This window comes from Lissotriton helveticus, chromosome 3_2, assembly GCF_964261635.1.
Source record: "Lissotriton helveticus chromosome 3_2, aLisHel1.1, whole genome shotgun sequence".
Taxonomy (NCBI): Eukaryota; Metazoa; Chordata; class Amphibia; order Caudata; family Salamandridae; genus Lissotriton; species Lissotriton helveticus.
The window spans coordinates 169,005,784-169,028,499 of record NC_136062.1 but is presented as its reverse complement, the minus strand read 5'-3'; the positions used below and the strand labels follow the sequence as shown (position 1 = coordinate 169,028,499).

Genomic DNA, 22,716 nt, shown 5'->3' with positions numbered 1-22,716 from the left:
CCCAATTAGCCAGAGATCAACTCACCTCACATAAAGGTTCTGGACCTGATGGGATCCCAGCAGATTTGTTTAAGGTGATACCAGGTGGTGCCGATCCTAACCCATATGATTAATTTGGGAATGCGAACGTGCCTTCCAGGCTCAAGGTCTCAGTTGGTCATCATCCCTGTTTATAAGAAGGGCTCCAGAGATTTACCTAGCTGTTAACATCCAATCTCTTTGATCAACTCATTTTGTCAAAGTGATAGACAGGGTAATCCTGAAGAGGGCAATGTCATGGGCAAAGGATGATTTCATTCTCTCCTATCTGCAGTTTGAGATTCCCCTAGGCCTCAGCACGTGATCAGTGCTTAAATCTTTTCTTGTTATTTAACAAGTATACTGTGGCAAGGCATTTGACAGTGTAAATAGGTCCAAAATATGGCCAAAATTAACTCTGGCTCAAACTTTAAAATATCTAGTAGTTGATTTTGACAGCTGCTCCTCATGCGGCCCTTTGAGAAAATCAAAACTGTCCTTGTCTCACTCTGTAGTGGCTATTTTCTCCTTTTCCTCCAGAATAGGCAGTAGACCCTTGGGTGCTCTGGTAAAGATATATCAAGGCAAATTTGTTTCTGTAGGCATACTTGGTAGTGATGTTTGAGGCTATTTAGACACGTTAGAGCTCCAGGTGGAGAAGAATAGCTTTTGGAGACAGCTCCTGGCAGTTTTGGTATCTACCCCTGCATTTATGGTTCACAAGGATATCATTCCATTGTGCCCCTTGCTTAAGTGGCTCTCTATTTGGACATGTACTAAGAGCCACTTTAACAGGGAGATAATCAAGGACTGTATGAAGCTCCATGGGTGGAGATCAATTAAATTACTATCTTATAGAAGGGTCACATTCTCTAAACTTGGAAGAGAAGCTTTGTTTGAATAACCCATGAAAATTGTGAAGGCTAATATTCCCTGGATACAATTTTTTTTATTATGGCCGGAGGTAATGAGAGAGGGTCAAGAACTTGGAAAATCTTCAGTGCGTGCCCATGCACAGATGTTAACAGGGCATACCATTGAACCCTATTTACTTAATATAAATAATAATGGACACCACTGATTCGTTCTTACTAGAATTCGGTTTAATGAAATACATCTGCTGTTGGCTTTACCTCAGCCCAGTAAAGGAGAAAGACAGATTTGTGTTTGCACACATGATTATTTCTCAGCCCAGGATCTTGTCGATTTTATGTTTTTCTGTTGTTTTTCTGATTCTCTCCATAAGACTGTTTTTGTTCCCTTTGTTGAAATCTTTGAATTTTATACAGGTGAAGCCTGCCCTTAGATTTCTCCAGTTACTTCCAGATATCCAAGTATCCTCTGCTGTTAGCTGGTTTTTGGCGTAATCTCGCAATCTGAGAAAATCGTATAAAGAGGGGAGTGTTTGTGAAATTATAGATTCGGGGCTCCGCTCTGCTTTCTGATATGCGGTTGTTACTATATTAGAAGCCAGTGATTGAATTTGCTTCTTTTGCTAATACCTTGGAGGAGGATCAGTGGTATGTATGTCAAGAGCAGTGATACGCATGTCAGTAGAGTGTCTACCAGGAATAAACTGAATATGATGTCTACTGGGAATAAACTGAATATAATTTTGAGTGGTACAGGAGGCAATACAGGTGTCATGAGATTTATTTCTTCCTATAGAGTTGCTGGAATCAAATAAATTAGGATTCTTTTGTCTACTGCCATCTCTCCCCCCCCTCGCGTATAATTTCTCCCCTGGTGTTACTATCAGTTTCAATTTTGGAGATCAATCGGTTAATGCCTTCATTATAGTTTTTAACTCAGTTATTTCAGTTCTTAACTCTGTTATCATAGCAAGTAAGTCTTTGTGTAATTGGTTATACTCAAAAGCAGGGTTGATGGTACTTGTAGTCCCCTACCAGGAAAACATTCTCCTGTGCAGTGGGACTCAAGGTGGCAGTTTATAGCGCTTGTTGGAGGCCTGTCTCCTCCTGCCTTTACCAGATGGGCCCAGAAGCAGGGGTTGATGGGACTTATAGTACCCCGCTAGGAACAGAGTCTCCCAAGAGACTTACAAGGCGCAATACTATTAGCTCGAATTAGAGTATTACAAGAGAATGGTACTATCTTCCAGCTCTCTCTTTATCCCATTATAAGTACCGTAGTATGAGTCCTGCCAAACTTGGGGCCACATCCCCACCTTCCATATCACTAATATGTCACTAGCCACCTGGTTTAAAATTGGGACTTGTATTTAATGCTCGATCCTGATGGTAGTCATGATGAAGGAGGGGTGGTTGTAGGTTTGGCAATCCAGGCTGGGTTTAACTGACTCAGTATTTACTGTTCGGTCTTGATGGTAGTAACGATGATTGGGGTGGTGTTGGGTCTGGTGGCTCAGAACTGGTTGTTACCATCCCAACTCCCCTATAGCCACTTTCACATGCTTCAGTGGCCCTTGAATGGTCAATGCCAGCCACAAAGATAATTTCAGTGTTTAGTGTAGTGGGACTTCCTTGTAGGAGAATAAAAAGTGAATTTGTCATAAAAGTGCAGCTTTCAAAAATGTTCCAACAAACCTATTGCAGGCCCTAACAACTCTCAATTTTGCTGCATGGAATGTTTGATAGAGTGGCTGAAGTGAGACTCATCTATTAAATGAATGGTGGTCATCCAATACCTGTTAATAACGTCAGATAGAAGGAGCCTCCGAAGGTGGTCTTCAGGACTGATGTTCCAAATGCAATGGTACACATGGGAGCCTCTCTCACTGCAGAGAAGGACACCAGTGAGAGCAGCATGCAGGACGCAGTTACCAGAATCAGGTAGGCCCCATAAAGAATGTTTGGCATGCAGAAGAGGACATTAGAGATGATCCAGGTGGAGAATGCAACCCTGAAACAAACCAGAAATTGAAGCTGAAGCAAATTATTTATAATCTCCCAGCACATAATACCTAGTACAATACACAAAAGATTTTTTTATGTCACCCAAGCACTGCCAGTCATCATACAGTGCATAGTTAGAACTATTAGGAATAATATGTATTTAAGAGTTCATCTCATCATTATGTTGGAGATTGAGGAAACTCATCAAATTTGCTTTGAGCCTCAAGGAAACGGATTAGGAGTACCGCAAAAACTCATGATAATATTTCTGATATCTTGGTACATAGGACATTCAATGCGCCCTTATTTGCTTTTCTCAGTCTTTCTCTTTGTATTTATCAACTGAAGAAATTCTTCAATATGTGCGTGCTCGTGAGCATACTGCTTGTGGAAGAGTGTTGTATATTTAAACTATATATGTCTTTTGTAGCAGCCTGTGTGATGTATGCAGTGAGGGACAGAATGCGCTCTTTTAGATTTGTTGTTCCAGGTGAGGTGCAGCGTCTGTATTTTGTATACTCTGTATAACCTGCATATAAAACAAAACACATTTCTATCATATATCCTAAATAGAATTATAGCTAATGCAATTTCTGCTCACTCTTTCTCTTTTAGGAATGGTTGTAGTCTTCTAAGGAGCATGCCACTTGAAATTCCACTCCGTGGACACATTGTTCCTCACGGCAGCCATGGACAGTGTTCAGTTCAATGGTATCCTAGAGATTTTACCTTAGAGTATCAGAGTAGAAATAGGGCTACCAACCAGGCATGAGTGGTTTAAGGAGGTGGGTAGCCTAGCAACTGGATTGTTTGATCCTAACAATTAAATGTAGTTATTTATTGTAATAAAGGGCTAAATAGTTGTTCTCAATCAATTTATTAATGGCTTAGAATAGGAAATTTAACCATGAGTTCTTCGTAATTCCTTGATAGAAAAGTTGTCAAGTCCCAGAAGCCTCCTGACCAATAAGTCATGTAGTAGTTTTAAGCAGACGTTTAAATAATAAAAAATAATAATAAAGTGACATTGGTGAGCATTGAGAGAGCACACACTCAAAACCTGCATTAGTATCACAAGTATTGTATATTTTTCTCTTCAATCGCTGCCGTCCTTAGAAATTTGTTGCAGAATGTCATCCTTTTTATGGGCCTTTTTTTATGCGAGGAAGAGGATGAACTTAGATACTGCTTCAGGACACGGTACAGGGAATATAGGTTTATGGTGGCACAGTAATAACTGGCATGGGGGAGTACTGAACCAGAAAACTTATAGGAAACACATTGCTCTAGAACACCAAAAGCACTTTAATTATTTTAGGAAGACACTAGTATGAACATAATATATAGGTTCTGGGAGGGAGGTACATTTTAGTGTTGACATTTTATAGTCTATTTAATGAAACTGTTTGTGCACATTGGGAGATTGACCGCGAATAATCGCTATTTGTGGCTTTTATGATTATATTCTTTCAGATTTAATTAAATGAACCTGATATGTGCTGCCTTTTTTATGTAAATGCTTTCATGGTTATCTGTTATGACTCCGAATAAAGCTAAATATGACTATGACCAATAGGACTGCATGAGTGGTGAAACATTTAATTGGAATATTGTGCTAACGCCACACTGGGAGCGGTTTGGTCTCTGTGTGGTAAAACCATCTATAATCCTAGGGACGGAGACATATGCAGCTCCTGAGCCAGAGCATGAAACCAAATATAAATTTAGGGAGCCGGACACATGCTGAGTACTGCTGAGGAGCTGAGACAGGGAGCAGACTTAGCTGGAGAGATGACACTCGGAGAAGCAGGGACACATATGAAAGTGTGTGAAGCTGTGGGGCATATTAACAAGGAAAAGGGAAAATTAACGCTAAGGGCTCTTAGCGTTAATTTTTGTTACCCCCGCTATCAATGGATAATATCACCTGGTTATCACGTTATTAACAACGCTAGCCACCTAGGCGATAACAAATCCAGCGATAGCTGCATTTTGGGAGGTTATCGCTGATAGCCCATGGTGGACTTAGCCATGTAATCCACCTCCCATTGGATTACATGGGTAAGTCTGAAAATTAGCAGACATAAAAAAGCAGCATTAACCGAGGTTAGCGCTGCTTTTTTTTTTATCTCTAACAGGGTTAGCGTGAAACTTGATAATAGGAGAAATATGGCTTAGCGATATTTCTCCTATTATTTTGCACTGGAACGCCCACTTTGCATCTCATTAGAGATGCAATGGGAAGCGTAGTGAAAAAGGGTGCTAACATGAGATTTTGCATGGTAGCACCCTGTTGTTGATAGGACGATATTTTTATCTCCGTTTCTTTGGCTTTTAAAGCCAAAAAAGCGGAGATAAAGCCCTTGTTAATATGCCCCTGTATTCTTATATATGGAGGTGGCTTAAACAGGTTCCACGTTGAACACAAATGTTCAGCATTTGTAGGGTGTACAAAGAATTAAATAAAAAGAAGAGAAATAATAAAAAAGCAAATGAAGACGTTTTGACTCACTTGGACAAGAGTAGTCTGCTGTTTTTAGCGTGTTATACAGTCCTATTACAGGAGAACAAAATCAGTCCAAAGCCAAGTTTTGCCATTTTTTCTGAAAAAACACAGACCATACTTTGGGGGAATTTTAAATGCAGGCAAATGTGCAGGTCAGTGATTATAAAGGGACTTCTGATGAAATAGTGAAAGCAATTTTGTCAGAAATGAATGCCAAGTGTAAAACATGTCATGGTAACATCTTTCTTTTTATTCCACCAAAGTTGAGGGTTTGTTGCTGAAGAACAAAAAGAAAAAATAATGGGGGCGTTGCCCAGGGATCTTTCTCCCTGGACATCATGGGGGTCATTGATGATATTCCGTACCAAGCAGGGTTTGACAGATCCAGGCCGGGGAAATCTGCATCAAGGAGCTATAAAAGGTGGTAGTCCTTTAGAGAACAAGCTTTGTTAAAGTGTGTGCCCCGGCGAAACTGACAAAGAGTTGCTGAGTCGCCTCAAAATGCCTCCGTCACTAGCAGGAACACAGCTGATGACTTCCTCAAACAGGAGAGAGGATTGGCTTCGCTTGGAGATCACTGTGCCTGGACTACATCATGTGCCAGGATCTATTTCCGCCCCTGGACACTACCATCTGTTGTGACACCCAGATGAACAGGTGGAGCTATGGAAAGACCTACATGAAATAGAATTACGGCATCCACCAAGAGAGCTCCCCTTTATGCTTGTGAGACATAAATAAGGATAGAGGGGCAGATTTATGAGGCCCTTGCGCCACGTTTACGCCGCTGTTGCGTCACGCAAGGCGGCGTAAACGTGGCGCATCCCTACGAACGATTTACAACGTGACGCATCTAGGCAGATGCGACACGTTGTAAAGCCCTGCGCCGCTTGTGGGGATTCCGGCGCAGGGTGGGCGTTCTGGGGCAGGTGCGCCTCGCAAAAGTGGCTGAGTGAAATCTATAAGATTTCACTCAGTCACTTTCAGGCCAATGCTGCGTCAAAAGCCTGCGCCTGCTTGAAGCAGGCGTAGGTCTTGACGCAGCATTGTTAAGATGGGGCACCCCCGAGCCTTGCTGGAGCTGCGTCGCGCTTGCGACGCAACTCCAGCAATGCGCCACCTTTACGGCACAGATGTGTCACGCATCTGTGCCGTATTTACCCTTTGGTGCGCCGCATTATAAATGCGGCGCACCATGGGTGGAGGAGCTGTGGCGCACTGTGGCACACATTAACTGGCGCATCCCTGGGGATGCGCCAGTTAACATAAATCTGCCCCAAAGGTTTTAAGGTCCAGGATTGAAGGGTCTAATGAGCCACAACATACTCCAGCAGGGGCTTGGAATGCAAGGGATCCAGAGAATCACATCCATGGTCGCTGACATGAAACCCTAAACCATCTGCCAAGGCCCAGCTGACGAAGAGTCCGCCACCAGGAAGAAGGGTGCACAGGAATGTGAATGCAAGAGTCCTACAGATCCAAGAAAGAGAGAATATTTTCATTGCTGATGAGGAGAGAACGGTCTGGAAGAATACCGGGGCATATTATCAAGGGGCTTTATCTCCGCTTTTTTGGCTTTAAAAGCCAAGAAAGCGGAGATAAAATTATCTCCCTATTACCAAGCTGTCGCTAACACCAGTTAGTGACAGCTAATAGGAGATAGTGACCATCTTGGGCCCCGCTTTGCATGTCAGTGATATTTATCACTAATGACATGCAAAGTGGGCGTGCCAAGATGTTAGCGACTGAAAACAGTCGCTAACATCGCTATCTCCTATTACCAACTTTTGGAGATATTCGCGCTAAGCGCGAATATCTCCAAAAGCTAACACTTGCCCAGGAGCAGTTCTTAGCCATGTTATCCAATGGGAGGTGGATAACATGGCTAAGAGGATTTGCTCGATAATGCATGAATATCGCTGACTTTTCAGCGATATTCATGCATTGCGGCCGTTTTTTATCGCATTTGCGATAAACCTTGCTAATAGCAAGGTTTATCTGCGATAAAAATCGCCGATTTGCGGCGATAATTTTTGTCTCTAAACAAGTTAGAGACAAAAATTATCTCTATTGGTTGGTAATATGCCCCTCCATCTTTAAAATCACTGACCAAATGGGTTCATCCCCTTTAAATTCAAGCTAGCCTGACATCACTGGATGAGGTAATTACTATAAAAAGTATACAATATTTGCCCGTGTTCTGTATATGTACATAGATTTTAGTACTAGGAGAGCTGTGGCTCCTTCCACAAATGCTTCTTGCTTCGTCCACACCACAGATAAGGAGTCTGATGGAATCAAGGATCCATAAAATCTGACTTAAATTCCGCCAGGACATTCTCCTTTATTGACAGATGGAAATCCATGAAGGAGACCAGTCCCAAGGGGGAGATTTACTAAGATTTCGCCCCGTGTTTGCATCACAAAAGTGACGCAAATCAGCGCAAAAACGTTTCCTCCCAATTTCATTTCCAGCTATAAACTTATTTAGCACTGGAAATAACAGAAAAGTAATGCGAAGCAGTGCATAGTTCTGCTTTGCACTACTTTGCGCCATGGGGGCGTACCAAGGGTGATGCATGGGCATTCCTGTGCCACCACCCAAGGTTTCTCACACTAAACCCAATTATTAAATAAGTGCATTGGGCTTAGCGAGAGAAAACTGGGCCCTTTTCAAGTAGGCGCAAGAAAGGAGAAATGCTTTCATTTCTCCTTCCTTTTCCGACTTTGCATGTGTGCTGCTCATCACATTTGACCCCCAGTTTCCCTCCTCCCACTATCACGGAGAGAGTGTTCATCCATTGCCAGGCTAAAAGACCTCATCACCCAAGCTGGGTGAAGTAGGACTTTGCCACCTGGCTTCCTGTTTGGACCAGAACACTATGGCGCAGATTTATTATTTTTTCCTGTAGTGCACTGGAGCAGTCGCAAATGTTACGCTGCACTACATGAAAAGGAGGGAGGAGGAGAGTGCCCTATTTATTAAAATAAGGCACTCTCCTCCCCTCTCACTAGTGCCGGTGCTACAATCAGCTGCCATGCGCCACTGAGACACCTTCACGCCAAAGGGCAAGGATGTCTCCATGAGTCTAGCATAGGTTTTGTACTGTAAGGAACCCTTCCAGTACAAAATACTATGCACAGTCTCACTTTAACCATTTCCCCACTTTGGATGTGTGTTGTAAAATGCAGCACACATGCAAAGTCAGAAAAGGAAGAAGAAATGAAAGAATGTATCCTTCCTTGCGCCTACTTGAAAAGGACGCAGATTTCTCACGCTTTACCTAATCTACTTCATTTAGTAAATGGTGTTTAGCGTGAGAAACCTTGGTAGGCCCCCATGGCGCAAAGTAATGTGAATTACTTTTCTGTGTTTTTCCAGCACTTAACAAGGTAAGTGCTAAAAAGTACATTTGGTAAAAAAATATTTTACGCCAATTTGTGTCACTTTTGTGATGCAAACATGGCGCAAAATCTTAGTAAATCACCCCCAAAATCTTCTGAGAAAGAAGCAAAAGCCAGCAGGGCCAGGACCCCATTGGTCCCCGATGTAAATGTAATACTGCTATGGAAACAGGAGCATCTGGCTTTAAGCCTCCCACCCCCATCCCTCACAAGACCTGGAGAGGACTTGACATAGTCAAGCCATTGAGCAGGTTACGAAACAGAGATAGCTGTAAGTCAATAAGGCGATACTCCACGGCTCATATGAGTGTTGCTGAAGAGCAGCTGATACTGCAGACAATGGGATAAGAAACAGTGGGATCTAGCAGACTGTCCCCAAAATGATTGCAATAGCTCCTCATCTTTCACTTTAGCAAGTCATAAACCTGAGGCAGGAACAACTTGGGAGCAAGGAACAGAAGGCAACAAATGAGGGACTTTCTGGCATTACCCAATTTCTATTGCCTCATTCAGATGTGTCATCAGCCCAACGTTACAGCCTCAAGAAGTAGCAGCTGAATTCAGACATCAAAAGAAGGGTCCAATAGAACTAGTAGGTCAGTACAGTCATATCCATTCTACATTCCTTCATGTGGCATCAGGAGGTTTCTGGGAAGGGGCTGTAAGATGTAGTCTTCATGTGTCGTAATCCAGAAGGAAAAATAGCATGCAGCATAAGATTGTTTGTCTGCAGCATCCATGGCCACACAAATATTAATAGCCAAGGATAAATAAATGCTAGCATCAAGGAATAAATGTCATAACACTAAGGTAACACACAGCTAAATCGCTCCAGGATATAACACTGAGACAGAAAGTGAGAAAAATCAGACATGACAATCCTTTGCATTCCCAAGAAGGGTCTGAGGCACAAGAAACCCCAGGCAGACACACATCTGCTGTTCCACTTCTTGATAGAAGCTGGACCTCCTGAAGCACTTTTGCTTTTGTGAGGCTCAGGTACGATCTCCTCAGCATCTACTTCACGTTCATGATCCAATCTAGGACGCATATCCCTTTCCCAAGTATGGAGGGCAGAAGTAACTGTGCCATCTACAATTGCCATCTGTCAATCAGGAAAACAGCCACTCAGGGGAACCCCCATTTTTCCAAGTATGCAAGCTCCCCAATAGTGCTGAACAGCCCTAGCTCAGTACCTAATTTGAGCGGGTGATTAAAGGCAGCCTACACTTATTAGGAAGTCCTAATTCTCAATGGGCGTGAATTCAATAAAGAGCCTGATACATGCTTTGTGAGAGACGTTATTTAGAAATCATGAAAACTGCTGTCAATACCAACCATGCACAGTGCCGCGGAGTCTGCTACTGCAACTGAGCTACTTTACAGACAGTCACTTAAACGACAAACTGAGTACTTGTTACCTGCCAGCAGAGAGCCATGTAACAAATATTGCACAGATGTGAGCTCTTCAGTGTAGCACGTCACAGCAGCAGCACATGTCTCCGCCAGCCAGTGAATTTCACTTCACACCATCCAGTTGGTTGGCAAGGTGGGCCATGGGACTGCCACAACGCCAAGCACAAAGCAGAGCCACTGAAGTGTGGTACCATAGAAACATATATTGTTCTTTTCTCTTAAGCTGTTGGAAGACTGCAGGCAGCTGTCCTGCTCCCATTGCATATGGCATAACTATGCTGCTTTATAAAGGTTCAGGTCGCTGTTGGTAGGTAGCAGAACCAAAAAAGATAAGTGGGGTGATGTATTGTATTATAGTTTTTGTATGGTGCTTAATGCCCCTATATTGGGTCTTAAATGTCTGCCCCTGTGTAGCAAGCTACAACACACAGGTGTGTGGTTGAAGGAGTGTTGTCTTTGCTTTGATTCAATATGGTTAGTGTTTGCAAGTTGTGTGTAATGACCGCCCAGCTCTGGTTGCTGTACTAAGAGCCACAGTGCTTATGGATGTGATAAATGAGGAAGTCTGAGAGACATACGCTCAAGCACCACCACTAGGGAACAGAACGCTGCAAAAAAACAAACAGTAAGTAACCCTGATTAGTCTGCCTCAGTCATTTGCCTTCACAAAACAAAATAAAAGTGTGAGCTTCAGTCACAATGTCAATTGTTAATAACGTTTCATGCTGTGTCACTTTTTAGCTGAGAGGCGCCATGAGACTGTTTGGACGTGATATGTGCGCATTAAAAATGTTCTGACTTGACTTGACTTGATTTACTGAAACGCCCCTTGTTAGGTCTGGTCCGTGGGTGCGCAGGGTGTTGAAGCAGGTGAAGGTGACGACGTTGATCTGTCGGGTCATGGTAAGGGACGAGTCGAGATTGATGCCGAGGTTCTGGGTGTGGTCCGTGGGAGTTGGGGGCTGCTGAGGGCGGTGGGCCACCAGGTGTTGTCCCCTGCAGAGGGGGAGGGTCTGAGGACGAGGACTTCTGTCTTCTCCGTAGTAAAGCATCAGGCAGCTGCTACTCATCCAGGATGTGACGTCCTTAATTTATTTCCTGGAAGCTGAGTCTGGTGGTGAGGGGTCCTTAGTGAGTGAGATGGGGAGGTGGGTGTCATTGGCATAGGATACTATGCTTAGTCCATGCTGTCTGAGAATATCGGTGAGAGAGGTCATGTAGATGTTGAAGAGCGTGGGCTGAGCAACGATCCTTGGGATACTCCGCAGTTGATCTCAGTGGGTTCGGAGAGGAAGGGGTGAAGTGTATCTCTTTGGGTTCTGCTGGTGGTGAAGGAGCGGATCAAGTTGAAGGCGTTTCCCTAAATGATGGTGCCCATGACTCTGGTGGTGAGAGTGCGGTGGGAGACAATGTTAAAGGCTGCAGATAGGTCGAGTAGGATCAGGGCCGCGGTGTGGCCTTGGTCGAGGAGGGTGCGGATGTCGTCTGTAGCGGCGAGTAGGGCGGTCTCAGTGCTGTGGTTGCTGCGTGATCCAGATTGGGAGGGGTCGAGGATGGAGTTCTCTTCGATGAATTTCGTTAGTTGAGCGTTGAAAATCTTCTCGGTAACTTTGGCCCCTTTGAGTTCCTGAATGATGCTTGCAGATGCTGAACCTTGACCATTGTGCCCCCCAGAAAACACAGAAGATACATCTCCTATGCCTGCAGTGTTTTGTGCCCTAGGCCTGCATCTCATGAGACTGCTGTCCTTACAGTGCATAGGAGACTGGTCATGTTGCTTCCTTGCCTGCTCTTTTTGCCCTGGATGTGGCTCTTCCTGTATGCCTTACAATTCTCCCTCCAGCTCCTGGAGTGGAGCCACAGTGTAACGGTGTTGTCTTTGCGCAGGTGTTGGCTGTGTTTTGTGCTCTGTCTCCTCTCCCCCTGCATGTTCCTGTAGCTGAGGTGCCTCATCTTGTTCTGTGTCATCACCCTGTGTCGCAGGTTCACCTGTGAATACAAGAGAACTACTTATTGTGTGTCCTACTTTCTGTTAGCCACACAATTAAATTCAATACAATTGGTGTACCTATCTGCTGTGACTCATTTTGTTTTTTACTGTTGTGTCTCAACTGCAGCTATATTGCTGTGTGTCAATGCTTAACTGTGTTATGTGTGTGACTACATCTCCCATGATGCATTGCAGGGTGACCACAAAATTGTGGAATGTAGTGGTGAAGATATTTAAGGCATTCCTGAGTGTGGTGTTTAGTAGGTAATGGTTCAGGGCAGATTTAGCATGCACCATACATTTTCTGGTGTTGGGCGTGGCTGAGCTGTCAATTTCTGCAACCCCACTGATGCTTTCTGGCTGCAGGTTGGATTCCACCAAATCCTTATGGGGTGTGGATGCAGGCCCAGTAGATGGACCTCCACAAGTTTTCTTTGTCTCCGCAAGCCTGTTAGCATCCTTATCTTTTGCCCTTGAGATCAAGTCGTACCAACGCTTGCGTAGGTCCTCGATGGAGTGCTGTGTGACACCAATGGCATTTACCTTAGCCTGTTTGTCCAGCCAGATTTTTCACTTCTCTGATTCTGGGATGTGCAGAGATTTCTTGCCAAACAGCTGTTCGTGGCTACTCACCATCTCCTCAATGAGGACCTCAAGTTCTTTTTCACTGAACTTTTATTTCCTTTTCCTTAAAGCAGCCTCCTTTGCCTTCTCCTGTGTATCCACAGTGGTTTTGATGGTGTCTTTGCAATACAGATGGACTTCTGAGTGGTGTGCTCCTGCTCCCAGCCTCACACACAGCCTCAGGCAATCAGAAGCATCATAGGCAGTCACACTTAATGGTTGTGATGTCATCATTCTGCACCTGAAAAGCAGATTCCCAAAATTGTGGTTTCTTAATTGCGATTCCGCTATTAAGGAATCACAATTTAAGAAATCGGTATTTGCAATTGTGATTTTTACCAAATCGCAATCTTTTTGCGATATTTAACATATATAGCGTTTTCCGATTCTCAAATAGCGATTCGATAAAAATCGCTATTTGGGCATTGCAATTCACTTTTTTGATACGTATGGCTCATAGATGTCATTTACCTCATTGACCTCTGCTTGGAACCCTTGTGTAGGTTGCTCTGTTATGTAACCAATTACTGATGTTTTAAAAATAATGCCTTCAGTTTTTTTTAATGGAATATGTTTTTTCTGTGGGGGAGGTTCTGTTGCTTTTTGCAGATTCAACAGCAAATATGGCCCTGTGGCCTTCAGCTAATATGCCCATAGCATGCATTCGCTTAAACCTCCCAAGAAAATCTGAAGACATAGTTCCCCTAAGATGTCTTTGCATAAGATTGAAATACACCTTCTTGTTATTATGAAATGGCCAATCCTCTCATGATTAGTGATGTAAAATGCAGGACTCATTCTACAAATTCTGTTGAACAGCTACTAAAGTCTACCACACATTAACATTCACATTGATAAATAGTATATGAGCAATTAGTGCACTATGAACCTAGAAAGCAATTGGTATTACATGAAACTCTTGTCTAAATATGAGGAATGTGCATACAAATACATGAGTAAATGAAATACAATGCAATGAAGGGCACATATGCAAGGAAACACAGAGTGTGCAACACTTCCCCAAGTCAAGAGTTGGGCCACAAAGATGGGCAAGAAGAAGTGGTAAAAAAACTATTCTACTATGGCAACTGAGCTTGGTTATAAGAAAAGAAATCTTGTACAGAGATGTAAGAAGCATTAATATAAGGAATGGCTACTCCCAATGTACTCTTTTTAGCATAGAGGCTAGCAATAGATAGTAGTAACTTAAGCAACATTATGAACAATTAGCATGATTGAATTGTTTTTTTTTCCACTATTCTGATAACTCTTATTACAATATAGTATCTCATCTTTCTTACAATCGCAGTTCATGTTTTATTTGCAAAGATTAGAGCTTTTCAATAGAAATTTGAAAATGCAATATTATATCTTTTATTTGTGACACTTTGGCCATGAGAAAGAAAGGGTTAATTCCTTAGGAATCTTAGAGTCGTGTTACAGGTTACTGACAACATCTATAGCTCTGTGAACTAGCCAAAGAGATGAACATTTACCGATTTTATAAAAAGGCTGGGTCTCTGTATTACCATAAATACATGCTTGACAAAGGCATGAAGGTGAATCGGGGTTTGTATTTATGCTAGTCCCAGAGAGCAATATGAAAAAGGAGAAGTAAACTTTTAAAATGGTAGTTTGAGAGAAAGTCTGACAAAAGAGATGAGACAGAACCTAGTAATTCACATAATAAGGTAGAACGAGAAATAAAATAACTAATCTCTTATAATTTGGTTCAATGATTTGTATTGGCTAGCTACCTAAATGATTAGGTGTTGGAAATGTAAATAATTATTCATGCTAAAATGCGCTATGCCAATAAATATTTCAGATGGTAGGTGCATGGTTGCTCTGGTCTAAGACATTTTTGTCAGTTTTTGACAAATTAGCATCCTTAAGAGTAATCTTGACAAAACATATGTAGACTATTGAAATGGCCATCGACATAGCTATCAGAAGAGTGTGTTGACAGGTTTGGTGTACATTCCTACACCATATCAATCAATAGAGTACTTAGTTCTTGTCAAGACTGCTTTTATCGATAAAAAGAGGACCCATGTATTAAACTTGTCCGGGTATCTCTCAGTTACTTTTAACTCACACCACACCAATCTACACCTAGTTACACTCAGAGTACTGCTACTCATACTTCACATACAGCAACTAAATCAAAAGATTTCTGGAAAAGAGCCCCCTTGAGTGGCCCGCTGAGCATTGAAGTGCTGGCCCAACCAGGAACTGACCTATGATGAAGCATGACACCCATTTGGAAGTTTGAGGGCCATTGCTCTGAGCAATCAGTTCCCCCAATCTGATTTCACCACTGACCTTATCTTTGTTGCATTTTTCTCCTCTCTTGATAGGAGCTAAATACTCTATTGATTGGCATAGTCTTAATGAGAGCTTATATGTTGGACCTTGACGCGCTCCAATTCCCTCCTTGTGTATATTGGTGCATTCTTACACTGCCAGCAGCAAAGGAAATATTACATGCAATCTATGAAGATACAAATGAGGCACTGCATAATATATTCGAAGATAACTATCACTTGAGGGATGTTGGATGTATCTGAAACACATCATATTGATGGGGTGTTATGAACTTCTAACTAACATCACAGATGAATTGTGCACTATGAGAACGAGTGACCACAGCTCTTACTGAACTTATCTTTTTAAAGCTCTGGAAACGTATTATTTGAAAATTCCAACTACATGTGATAGTTTCTTTGTTGTTGTTGACTTGTCTAGGTTCCTATGCCTGGCAGTTGCTAGTACCAGATATAATAATCTGATTTTTGGGAGGGAGACTCCGCTAATGGGATTTATTTGGTTGTGTGCATTCTTCCACTACATGGTAATTACACTGCTAGAAAGAGTGCATCAGATGGTTCAAGTGTAAGAGCCAAGTGAGTAGCTATATTATTAATTGTGTAATGGTCATACACATAAGCCAAGAAAATAGGGTAAATTGGGGGATAACTTTGAATTGAAATGGGCATTGAGTAATAGTGTAGTGTATTCTTCTAAGTTTGTTGTGTTGGGTAAATTGATGGATGAGAGAGATAAGGTGTTTGTTTCTTGGTGGTTCACTGCTGAAACTCACTCGTCAATGACATTATGTGACTGTGTTATTTAATTAAAAGCTAATAATGAATACTAGTGATTTAGAAATAATCATGCATGTGGTAGTCTCTGATTCCAAGAGCACTGGCTTTCTGCTGCTGTTTCCTCCGCCTATATGTGGTTTTGACATTTCTTCATTGTCTCCTGGGTCTTCACCAGGAAACCCTTTTTCCACGGACATTGGCACATGCCACCTTACACAGATGTTGTGCAGCAGGCTGTAAAGGTTACTGTAATTACACATCTTTTTTAGGTGCATTGCCAATGCACTTTTATGATTGTTGTAGGCACCTAAACCATGTCTTCAGTAGTCTAAATGAACACTCTATTGTATTTCGTGTGTTGCTGTGTGCTTGCTTATATTCCCTTTCTCCTGCTGTTCTGGGTTCACAAAATGGAGTCATGAGCTAGGGCCAATGATGTTATCCAGAGGGTTGGCAACATGCGGTTAGGGCACTTGATTACACATTCCCTAATGTAGACTCTATGCCACATTTTTTATTTTACTCTTCTGCAGCTTTATGAACTGTTCATGTAAGTGTTGAGATAATACTACAACTACCATGATGCATTGTTATTGTAGTTTTCAGAGACCCATGTTATACTAAGTTTATTATTGTTATACAACATGCATTTGTTTTCTGTTGTGTGTTCTTTTAGGGGCTGTCAGATGCAGTAATGTTGGGGGGATGTGGCAGCGAGAGACAGAAATACCTACCAAATTGTCCATATCCTTCTTGGGAAGTAAGCCTTCATGGTGTAATTAATCCTGCTGTTCCAAATGATCATGTGGTTCTGGGTCATTCCTGGTATTTGCACGCAACAGTGGGTGATCACAAATGTAAATGTAAATGTAAATGTATTTCGATTTATATAGCGCACGAATCACCCAGGGGTCTCAAGGCGCTTGCTTAGGGAACCCGTCCTGGTATTCCCCTGTGAGATACCCCGGCAGGGTATTCACAAGGTGAAAGCCAGGCATCCCGCCGCGAGGGGCCGTAGTGGAGATTAAGCAAGCTATTGCCCAGAGTCGCAGAGTGTGACCCCGTGAGTCGAGTAGGCACCGGAGCGAGAATTGTCGAGTCCGTGGAATTTTTGAGCCCGAGACCCGCCAATGCGGGGAATCGAACCCTGGTCCACGGCTGATCTCAGCTTCCGGGTCTGCTGCCTCTAACCACTGAGCCACGCTTCTCCACAAGACCAGTATCACACGCAATCTGTACATTTATGGTGTTTTGCTATTTCCAGTTACTGGTGGTTGATACACCCTGTGTCAAGCATGTATGTCTTTTAAACATAGGCTCAAGTCACGTTTTGGATGCCTGGACATGTCTGAGATATTGTAGGCCCTCCATTATGCCTTTAAATTTACCTGTTCCTTTGGCAGTGGGAATAATCCTCCTCCTGTTGCTGAATGAGGACCTGCTAAATGAGGAGTTGTGTTAGCAGGCCAAAGAATATACACACGTGCTTCATGGTCAGGATAAAGTTGCAAATGTGGCTATGTGTGCTTGTTGTTTCTACAAAGCCATTGGCTTATTAGAGGCACCTTTATGTAGTTGCTACTTGATATATGTTTGCTTCTGGTCAGGTTTTTTTCCTGCTGCACAGAGTTACATTCTTTTCTTAGATTTGCTTGTGCAGTTTTGATTTGGTTAGAAAAAAACAAGCCAAATTATAAATTGTACTTGATTTTTCCTCTTTGGAAATGACTTGCGTCTGCTCTGAGCAGAAGGAGAACTTTGGTGCTTATGATGAAAAACATTACCACTCATTGCCGTTTACTGGTTAATTTTTATGCACGCAAATGATTAGAGTGCAATTTTACCTATCACTTTGTTTGCATCTGACTTCTCTGCATGCAAGACCCACTTAGAATCAAATGCAACAAGATTAACAAATACACCATATAGAAAATTAACTCCACCAAATTCATAACTGGGGCCAAAGAAGGGAAAATGGGAAAATAAGGCAGGAGCACTGTGGCATGCAACCCATTAAAATATAGAAACATGCTTAGCAGAACCTGCTGTTATTATTGAAGAACTGTCATGATATCTTAATCATACATTAATTAATCACCAACATTTTTAAATTCAAATACATACAACAAGGGAACATTGCCCCAGTAGGGAGAATGTCCAACTGATCAATGGACATGACTAGAAGATGGCTTTGTTTACTATTTCTATCAAGATATAAATATATGTGTTCATCACTGAGACCTCAACATTTCTGGTACTCTTCATAGCTTTGGGGCCGGTTTAGTGTTTAGCAGACAGAATAAGGTCCATCTAGCCAATGTACTACTTTACTCCATCGCTCTGATGGATATCCTGTTCACCAAATCTTGAGTAGACCACCAGTTGTGCAGACAACTCTGGACATTGACAGGAACAGTACTTTGACACCGATGTTCCTGTCAATCTATGAAAATCTTTGAAGCATGGAACCATCAACCATGATGGCTAGCCATCTATAGAGAGGGTTTGTTTTTGAAATAAGAAACTGAAGGCCCCAACATCTCCTGTCCCTTACTGCCATGATTTTCTTGGCTGTGATGGACAGCAAAGAAAAAGCTGAAACACGCTAACTAGGAATGATGGTGTAATACCCCTCCTCTGTGAGCTCCTACTCTGCCGGTCCATTGGAGGAAGTAATCTGTCGACAGAGCCAACCAGGCTGCTGTTGAAAGAATACTGATGGTTTACCCGACTGTCAGTTCAGCAAAAAGGGTACGTGTTTACGATGTAGTACCCTGTTTGCCAATTCTAAATAAGCTCCGTCATTTTTTCTTTAATGATGTTAACCTGTGCTCAACTTACCAGGTTGTTAAAGTAAAGGTCTTTATGTTGAAAATTAGTACATTTTGGTGAACATTATCTGCGCCATCTTGCCTCTTCCCCTGATGCCACACTTTTGTCGTGCGCGCCCGCCATTTTTTTAAGATGCCCCGAGCAGAACGAACCCATTTGCATGCCGCTGGCCCCTGACATAGCCCTTCGCCTTCACTAAGACCACCCCCTGCTTGCACCTGCCTTGAGTCATAAACCCCTCTTCGGCGCTGCTCTGCCCCAGGCCCTCATCCTGTTCCCAGCGCGACACCTCCCTGCTTCCCTTTCATGATCTCCGGCCCTTAGATGCAAACCCCCTTTTTCCCCGTGTGCCCGTTTTGTCTTCCCCGTTCCCAGGCCGACACCCAGCTCTGCCGATACCATTCCTTGCCCCTCCCCGTACAATAGAAAGCTTCCCCCATCAAAGGATCCCCGGGTTGATCAAAGCCCCCACTCCATGAGATCCGATCAAACCCCCACATTCCGTGAATCGGCGGAATATCCAGCTGCGTGATACTCATCACCTGTTGTGACTAGGGTGGGGACTTCAACTGTAAATGTGTGTGGGAACGGGCTCAAAGGGGAGTTCCTGGAATGTCTTTTCCATACATCAAAGCTTTAACATGAATGTGAAATCTACAATAAAGTCATAAAACAGTGTATAAGAGGCCAGGCCTCAGAAATGTATCTAGAGCACCTCAGAACGATACCTTCTGTCCGTTTCGTTGTGTTCTCCTCCGGAGAAAATAAAAACCTTGTTTCCTGCTTTCCAGTCTCCAGCGCCTGCCTCTTCATTGATTAAATAACTAGAGGGTCACAGAGGCAATACCGCCGGGCAAATATCGATTGTCCACGACCCGACTCAGGTTTTAACAATTGGCGTCCCAAGCGTGGGGCCCATCAGCGACTCGTGGATCCAGTGGGAGAGGTCCCGACGACAGAGTGAACGACTGCAACGATCGGGAGAGCTCTTGCCCAATAGACCCTCGTCTGGCAGCCGATCATCCGAACTTCACTAGTTCCGAACAGACCTCTCTCGAGTGATCTACGGTCCTGACTGGGGACCACCAGGAGTGCCGTGAGAAATACGAGAAAAAGAGGACGATCGGGCGCTGGATTCGGAAGACAAGAAACTGTCCACATGGTCCGGGTAAGGTCGTGTAATCACGACAAGTTGCGAAATGAGTGCTTGATTGTTTGATTGTTTAAAAATACTAGTATTGCTCTTTATTTATTTGGAGATTCACTGTCTACAAACGGAGAAACAACGGGCTCTCTCTTTGCAAGCAGTGGAGGATAGGTAGGGCAGCAGCCGTGCTTATTTTTTTCTCCCCCACTCAATAATTACTTGAAACTGAACTGTTGTTCGCAAAACTATTGTCTCCTGGAGATTCCCTGTCTGCAAACAGGGAAGAGACCACCCTTTTTGCAGATAGTGAAAAGGGTAGGTAACGCAGATCTTTGCGGACCTACTCATTCTCCCCATTGTTATTTATTGGTCTTTTTGTTATTTTTTGATCCATGAGGTATTCACTGCCTGCAAACAACGTTGAATAGAAATATTCTGTCCAGTCTTTGCACCTAGTGATAAGATAGGCAGTGCTGACTTTTTAGTCCCTCGTTACGAGCCGTCATGTCTGTCTTCTCCCCACTGATTAATAGCCTGTTTAGCCCGGACCGTGTATTAGAGGTGGACCATATAGCTCCACTAGAAGGCACCCCTAATAAGGACATGTTCATAAACTATGGATTAGTCACCATAGCCTATAATAAATTGTGGCACAGGTATACCGAAGAGAGTCAAGACAAACAGTGGCCACTGACAGGATCCTTTGACCTTGATAAAATAGAAACGTTAGAAATAGCCCTTCGAAATAATAAGACAACGCCAATTATGCTCGACAGTCTCGGTATGTGGCGCAGAGAGGCTATGCAACGACAGAGAAAAGACGAGGACAAACCAAGTAGAGAAATATACCGACAGGACAACCCCAGGACATCGCTACCCACAACTTATCCCCCGACACTATGCAAAAGACGACCAGACTTAGGGCCAGACCAATGCGCTTTTTGTAGGTATGTCGGACACTGGAAAGCCCAATGCCCGACTCTACTGAGCGTGAGTAAAGGCAAAGGGCCGGCAGGAACGACAGACCGGCAGTACGAGAAAAAGCGCGAGACAAAGAAGAACCCGACTTACATAGACAGACCAGACAGAACCACCACGTTTGATTATGCCCGATGGCACAGATTTCGCCAGGACAATTTCAGCGGCATGCTCAAGTTCTCCTAGGTCGGGCAACGTCAAGACGGGAACCCAGCCTCGTTTCAAATTCACAGACGGAAAGAGATAATTATGACCAATAACTGTTTTATATTCGTCTTGGGTCTTTGTATGTCGTACTTGTACTGTCCCCCGTCTGAGTTTGTGTGTATGTAATGTACAAATCTGCGTCATCCCTCTACACGTGTTTCCGTGTTACTCAACCTCTGTTAGCAGAAACTTAGCATAAAAGCAACCTGGAAAGAAAGAAATGGTAAAACAAAATCCGTAGACCATTAATGAACTTGAACTTTTAATTTAGCACAACAAACAAGGAATGATAACGGTAAACTGTAGAAAATGAAAGTCAAACAGAACATTCGCCCCCCCCCATTCTGGAACCTTCCAAAGTAGGGCAGGGTTACGGCTACGCCCAACCAACGGCAACCCATATAAGGCGGGCCCGGCCGCCAACTCTTGGTCAGGAAATCTTAACGTATGGGGGAGCCGGAGGAGAGGCAGGAGCCAGCAGCCGGGGCAGTTGTAGGTAGTCCCGCCACATGTCTCCTCAGCCAGCCGCAACGGGCCTGGATAGACTTAAGTAGTCCCGCCACATGTCCAGAGAAGAACGAGGCACCTCTTCCTTTTCTCTTCCGTAACAGCCGCAGCAGCTCTGGACGGCGGGATGTCCTGCACGTGCCTCCACAACAATTTGTCCAAGTTGGGCTGGGAGGGAGAGGCGACGCGGACGAGCCTCTCCCACCTCCACCGATAGGAGGTCTCCCAGCCCCCGGCCCGACGCCGTACACCCCCAGTCAGGCGATGGTGCCAATACTTCCACAGCACCGAACACACCATGGTGGCACCCCAGTACTTGCGCAGCACCGAACGTGCAATGGTGGCCATATTTTCGGAACACCGAACCTGCAATGACTGCACTGATACTCGTGCCGCGCCGAATGCGCGCCACAGGTGACCATACTCCCACAGCACTGAGCACAGGACTTGGGAAACACCGGATGGGGAGAGACCTTCATGCGGGACGATGAAAAGGAGCGGCATGGAGTGCACCGGGAGAAGGAGACGATGCGAACGAGTCTCCCTCGCCCCCCCCCCCCAGGTGGGGGCATCACAGCTGCACCCCAGCTGAACGTCCCGCTTTCACACAACAGGGACCTCTTCCTTTCACTCCGAAGGATCTCTCCCACTCTTGCAAACTCGACGAGAGTGGCCCCTGTAGGGCCTCAAAATGGCGTCTGGGTCCGCTGGAAGGCGGGCCCCGGCCACTAGAGTAACTTTGACCAGCAATATAACTCGAACATTTGCCCCCTGGAGCACGAGCCCCCATCTCCGACAGCATCTCCGCAGCCTTGAAGATCCTACAAAGGTCCCCGGCGGAACCTTCGGCCTTTGCAGGCTTCCGATAAGGGACGGCTGCCTTGGTCGCCAACGAAGCAAACATGACATTGCCACTCCTTCTGTTAGCATGAATTCTAGAACTGCCGAAAAGGACTCTGGTCCAAACTGCCAGTAATGGGAAACATTTCCCCCTGATGCTGCTTCCGGACTGAGCCGGCCCCGCCCAAAATGGCGCTGGTATCAATCGGAACTTACGAACACCTCGTGGTGTTCCTTCGCACTAATATAAACTTGATGTTCTG

The 22,716-nt window shown here is 44.0% G+C and overlaps 1 protein-coding gene across 1 annotated transcript in view; it reads right to left on the bottom strand.

Annotated features, from left to right (window-relative positions):
• Positions 1–22,716, bottom strand: part of LOC144826532 (dual oxidase maturation factor 1-like) — a 450,078-nt gene that overhangs the window by 31,277 nt on the left and 396,085 nt on the right. Inside the window, exon 6 of the mRNA XM_078684962.1 lies at positions 2,687–2,901. Coding sequence (XP_078541088.1) covers positions 2,687–2,901 — 215 coding nt within the window. The remainder of the gene's footprint in view (positions 1–2,686; positions 2,902–22,716) is intronic.